Source organism: Acinonyx jubatus, chromosome B2, assembly GCF_027475565.1.
Source record: "Acinonyx jubatus isolate Ajub_Pintada_27869175 chromosome B2, VMU_Ajub_asm_v1.0, whole genome shotgun sequence".
Classification (NCBI taxonomy): Eukaryota; Metazoa; Chordata; class Mammalia; order Carnivora; family Felidae; genus Acinonyx; species Acinonyx jubatus.
In genome coordinates this window covers 60,749,277-60,755,276 of record NC_069385.1, presented here as the reverse complement: position 1 = coordinate 60,755,276, position 6,000 = coordinate 60,749,277, and the positions used below count along the sequence as shown (strand labels likewise).

General features: G+C 36.2%; 1 protein-coding gene across 3 annotated transcripts in view; it reads right to left on the bottom strand.

Moving 5' to 3' along the window:
- Positions 1-1,812: 1,812 nt before the first annotated feature.
- The window catches only part of ASCC3 (activating signal cointegrator 1 complex subunit 3), a 364,162-nt gene continuing 359,974 nt past the window's right edge, over positions 1,813-6,000 (bottom strand). For all 3 annotated transcript variants that reach the window (XM_027057194.2, XM_027057195.2, XM_015072573.3), the window contains 2 exons: positions 5,489-5,664; positions 1,813-5,407 (listed from right to left, as the gene is read on the bottom strand). In XM_027057194.2, the coding sequence (XP_026912995.1) occupies positions 5,260-5,407; positions 5,489-5,664 (324 nt within the window). In that variant the 3' untranslated portion in view covers positions 1,813-5,259. The remainder of the gene's footprint in view (positions 5,408-5,488; positions 5,665-6,000) is intronic.

The following is a 6,000-nucleotide window of genomic DNA, read 5'->3' as shown; positions in this document are numbered from 1 at the left end:
TTGCCTTTTTATTCTGTTAATAGTGTCTTTTGATGCACAAGAATTTTTACTTTTCATGAAGTCCAATTTGTCTATTTTTTCTTTTGTTGCCTCTGCCTTTGGTGTCATATCCAAGAAATCATTGCCACATCCAATGCAAGACATTTGACTTTTAATTACAGTTGCCACTTCTCTTTCCCTCACTGTTCACCAGGGTGGAACAGATCTCATTTTTCTGTCTACTGAACTTATAAAACATGTATGTAATTACAGCTTGGGTGTACTTTCCATTTCCATTTTTCATTTTAACACCTCATCATTGTTACGTTATCTTTATCTGATTTTATTAAAAACATTTTTGTTCTGAAGAATTTTCCCAGGTATTTTATTGCTGTAATTGGTATCATCTTCCTGAATCTCTTTTTAGCTGTTCTCTAGCATATTAAAGGGATGTATTTCTGTTCTGATTGCTGATTCATGGATTTGTTGGAATGCACAAGCAGATTGCATCTCTGTGAACAGTTAGTTATTTTAAATATGTCAGAATTGTCCCTAGAAGATTTCCTAAATAAAAGCTGATTCCAATCAATTTACTTAAATTCATTCTGAATTACCTCAGACTCTGTCTTTAACACATTCAATATTTATGCAATGCACCCTCATGAGTGTTTCAAATATATTGTTTGGGGATAGGATGAAGCATCCAAAAATAATTAACACAGTGGCAAAGATAACGAAATGACAAAACTGAAATAGAAGATGCAAATGTACAACCATTTTTAGCACGAAAAGCAACAATCAATCGAGAGTAAATCTTTCTGGGCTGAAGAGCTACATACAGCAGCAGGACCAATGCTTATGAGATGCAGCATTTTGTTAGATGGACAGGAGCCAGGATCATCACTGTGGTACATTATATGATCTGGGTACCGTTATGTTTCTATAATTGATTGGAATTGTCCACGGAGAATGTTCTTTGCTGCAATCCAAGGATTTCTTCAATGTTTCAGTTTCTCAAAAGGCCACTTGAAGGGTAATGTGTTTTTAGAGGAATGCATTTTTCTAAAGTATCAGAAAATAAGATTGAGGTTTTACTAAGATGTCCATATTATTCTGATGGCTCCTGCAAAAAACAGCACTATTGGAAACCAGTGGCGTATTTTTTTCCTCTTATTTTTGGCTAGAATTAGGTTTCAGAAGTTGGATAAAATGGTGTAAAAATAGTTACTTCTGAAAGAAGAACCAAATATTTGCTTTTAAAGGGAAAGGGTTTAGGTTTTTACTGAATACACTCAAATTGATTTTCACGCTTTTACAAGCATGGGAGCAACACAACTCCCAGGGAGACTGGACAGAGTAGGTATTGCTTTGCAATGTTAGGAAAAGTACACAGATGCTATTAAGGAAGTTTTAGAACTTGCTTTAAAATGTCTTTCATTATGGGTGCCACATACCTTGCACCCAAATACTTGGTGAAAGTGTGAGGAGCTCCCACACCGTTGTTCTCAAAACCTGGTCTATTTCCAGAATAGTCCCTGTTTCTGCTGACTTGGACATCAGAAATGGCCCTTGGGAAGACTATGAAAGGGTGATGTTTATCCTCAGAAACCAGAAGGGGTAGAAATGAGGCAGTCGGACCTCTCTTCCATTCGGTGGGGCCTCCATGTACCATTCACTACCCCACCAAAGCACATCCCCAGAAACTATTTTCAGAAAAGGCCCACTGTAGGAATCCTCATTCCCATGTATGCTGAGCTACAGCTGAAATTGCTCATGCATTTGTATTTGTGGAGGTGGAAATACTGTAGCACAAAGGAATGAAATACAAGTGAATCCCTCTCTGAGCACAAAGATTTTATTGTTTTTGGTGGGGGTAATAGCAATGGTGGGGTGGGCTCTTAGCCATAAAATTTATCCTGAGGATGAGTTTGTTTACAATTTATCACCTTAGGCTTTCATTTACCTTTTATTTACTCTTGACAGCTGTTTATCATTTTCTAAGCATTTTCATGTAAAAGATTCATTAAATGAAATTGACAAAACACTTGCTGTACCAGACACTGTGTATACAACAATGAATGAAGCTCACTGCCCTTATCACAATGGAGCCAAATACTATGAGAGGAAGTACAGGCAGGTATCATCTCTGTTTTGTAGGTGACAAATGGAAACAGAAGAGTTGATGGAATACATTGTCCTAAATCTTCTAATATATGCTTGGATCACCAAACACAACACAGGGGCAAGGTAGTATTACAGAAACATAATTAAAACAACAACAACAACAACAACAACAAAAAACTCAAAACCAAAAACCAAAAAACCCAAACCACTTCTCTTGATACTGCAAGCCTAGCTTTTCTTTCCACTCCATACCTATTCCTTCTAGACCCTTGGTAAAACTGTGCTGTAATGGGAAATAGAGCATATTTTCTGATAATAGCCAGCTGAAGTAACACATGTAAAGATGCACATTCCTGACAGACCACCTATTTGTTTTGGTATTGTAACTGACAAGCTTATTTAAAAGCTTAATTGAAGTCACTGGCTTTCTTCGTTAGAATGACTGTTAGACACACCCTTTGTAGTATCAATTTCAGATTTTTGAAGAAGTATGCAGTGATTTGTTTCCAGTGTGATCTGGAGTTTGGTGGAGAGACAACTATAATGTTGGAGTAGATAACGTTTGATTAATGAAGGTCTCTGACAGTAGCCTGCTTATTCATTATTTTATAATTGTGTTGTGAGAGTTTCCCCCACCCCAATCCAAACTTCCTCTTCTGTACTTTACACCCATTTTATTTTTTTTGCTGGTTCACCATGGTTAGTACTTTTTTTTTTTTAATAACCCTTGCATCAATTTGACTAAAAAGCAGACACAAACCTAGACTTAGACATCCAAAAAAGATTTTTCCCTTTAGACCATTACTTTTAGAAAATATGCACCAATTTTGATGTGTTGCCATGAAGAACATTTTTGGAATCTCCCTTTTCTGATGGTCTTTGGTGTCAATTTACAAGCCATGAAAAAGGCAGTTTCATTTTTATGGCAGTCAGCATTACTCAGTGTTAGCCTTTTCATTTGCAGGAATTATGTGGTTATTTCAGAAGCTCCATTCCCTCCTGAAAAGTGGGCACTTTTGAGGCCATTTGGAAATATGGGCCTGATTGGCTGTAGGGAGTTTGAGAACTGGCTCCAGATTAGTCCTCCACATCCTGCAAAGTGCAGTCTTCTGATTCCAAGGTGGAAACCTCGAGAATAAAATTCATCTTAGATCAGTCCTGCAACCCTCAAATCATTAAAAACTGCTTCCAATATACTTGGAATCAAAGGGTGCAGTCATTCAAAGTAACTGTATTTGTTTTCAATGGACAGGCATGGTATCTATGTAGTTTAAGAAGTCCAAATAAAAGATAACAAGTAAGTGAACAAGGGTTTGGAGATTCAAATAATTTTTAATGACAGGGAGGTGCTGGGATTCTGCTCAACCAAAGATGGATTACAGTCCATCATCTTTTCCAGGATGTCTCTGTAATGAACTGGTTAATATTAATTTACAGATATAGTGCTACTCATGAAACTTTAAAAATATTTTCTGAATTACAGGCCAAATGAAGAGTAACAAGAAAAATGTAAGCATCCATTCAGATGTGGCTGGCTGTGTGTGCTTGACCTTGGGTAAGACTGGAAGCAACCTCTGTAGTACTCCAAGATCTCTCAAACTGACATGCAAAAGACTTGGGTAGAAGTTTCAAGTGAGGTAGAATCCTTGAAATCTCATTTAAAGGCCTCAAATTGGAAGAATTTTATTTTCCAGGAGTAGTATAGAATCCTTATGATGGAAAGTGAAAGGGCTGAGGCTGAAATTATGGGAGTAACTTTCTAGACCCTGCAACCATTCTCCATCACTTAAAATCGACAACCTGGAATCAATAATCATTCTTAGAATTTTGAGGACCTTAAAATGATCTAAGTAGAACTCATTAAACCAAAAATTTTTATCTCCTTGTTTTGCTTAGATTTAGAATTTAGATTTCTGAAAGCAGAAAAAGAAAGCTAATATAAGGGCTCAGTACATATCTTAGAAGCCAAGTTCTTTTATACTTAGTAATAATCAAAAAATTTAAAACTTACTTCAGATTTTTCTTTTTAAAAAATTAAGGTCATGAAATAATTTTTACCTACTCATTTTGGATTATTTCTGAAAGAGAGAAGGCTCAGAGTTATTATCAGTTCATATTCTTCAAGCATAGGGAGTTCCTGTTTAGGGCTACTTTCACTGTGAATAGTCAGCCGTAGTGATGGAAGACAGACAGATACCTGGTAAGAGAAGACAATAAAACCTCAGGCTGAAAAGGCTTTATGATAATTTGAAGTTTTACAATAACTGTAGTACCCAAGATCCATGCTACATAACAATATTTCATTCTTCTTTTCCATAAATAATAAGTCATCATGATAATAAAACTACGTGGTCTCTCCATGTTATAACACAAGTTACACTGTACTTCTCACCTTGTATAAATAAATATCAGAAAGAGTATGGAAGTAAATTCTTGAAGCAGAGGTAATGAAAAGAAGAGTGGGGGGAACAAATGGGAAGGAAGCAGGCGAGATAATTGAGTCAGCTTGTCTTGAAGTGGCACTCTAAATATTTTATTTCCACCAGTTATAGTATACACATTTTCTAAGATCAGTATATTTTGCTCTCCTTATCATCATTGGGCTCTGCAATATAATTTTACATCATATATTATTAACATTTTTGACTATAAGAAATTCTTGAAACTCCATGTGATCAAAGTATAAATTTTGCTAACAACCCATATTATATGTCTCCATACAGATTTGTCTTATGTATTTTATGATGCAGGGCTAGAAATCTGTTACAACAAATCCTAACACTGTCATGTCTCAGTGTAGTTTTCCTTAGAAAATAAGAAACCAACATTCTTGTAAACATTACACCGTGAGATGTAAGATTTGATGGATAATTCCTAAATATCATCTCAATATACACAAAAGGTTTTCCTACACGTGTGTTCATTTTACATATCAAGAAACTCACGAAGACAACATTTTGAAAGGCAACATTTGTTAAAAGGCCACTGCAGCTGACTTTGTGTTGCTGGAGTCAATACTGCAGCCACCGTCAATTTCCTGGGTGTCTTGAGATTAGAAGTTGATTCCACCAAGGCAAACATCAAGCAATTCGACTTTGTCTAGATGAACAGCCAGACTTCTTAACCAATTCTCTCAAATGGACTGTTCGGGTCAGGTTACTTCACTTTCAGGTCAGTCAAGGCATCAGAGACCTCCTCATTGACCTGGGCAGAAATACTTGCTGGTGTGACATTGAGATGAATGTCATACTGCTGGTCCAGGCCAAGGTAGCAGTCGCTCATGAGATACAGTGTGTAGATATACCTAAGTTTAAAAACAGAATGAAATGTAAAACAACAGTCATATTTAATTCTTTCAGAACTTGGGTGGTGAGACCCTGCTTACCTTCCAGGTAGTTCCGGAGTATAAAAAGAAATGGAAACAACGTGATGGTTTCGAACATATCCCACTCTTTTCAAAGCAATAAGTTCTCTCTTATCCACTTCTCCTAATATCAAAAACCATCCTTCATCTTTCAATTTGGGAAATCGGGGGGTAACTGCGTGGCTGTCTTGCTTTCCCTATAAACCAGAAAAAAAAAAGAGATAAGACATTAATAATGTTTAGACTTTCTATGCCCTTCGGTTGTGGTTAAAAGGCTAGGTTGTTTTCCTTGAAAGCCATAAATCTACGCAGTTCAGTGTTATCTATCTGGGATGTTTTAAATTTTATTGTTTGGTGTTTTTGATATGCTATCACCTGCCACTTTTCAGGATTCTCAAAGCACATTATAGACACTACTTTGTGGCTATAATCACCAGCATATTTGGCTCAGTTAGAATAGAAAGCCCTGAATCTTAATATCAAATTAGTAAATTCTCCCATCATTCTTATAAATGATATTAGTACCCTATTTG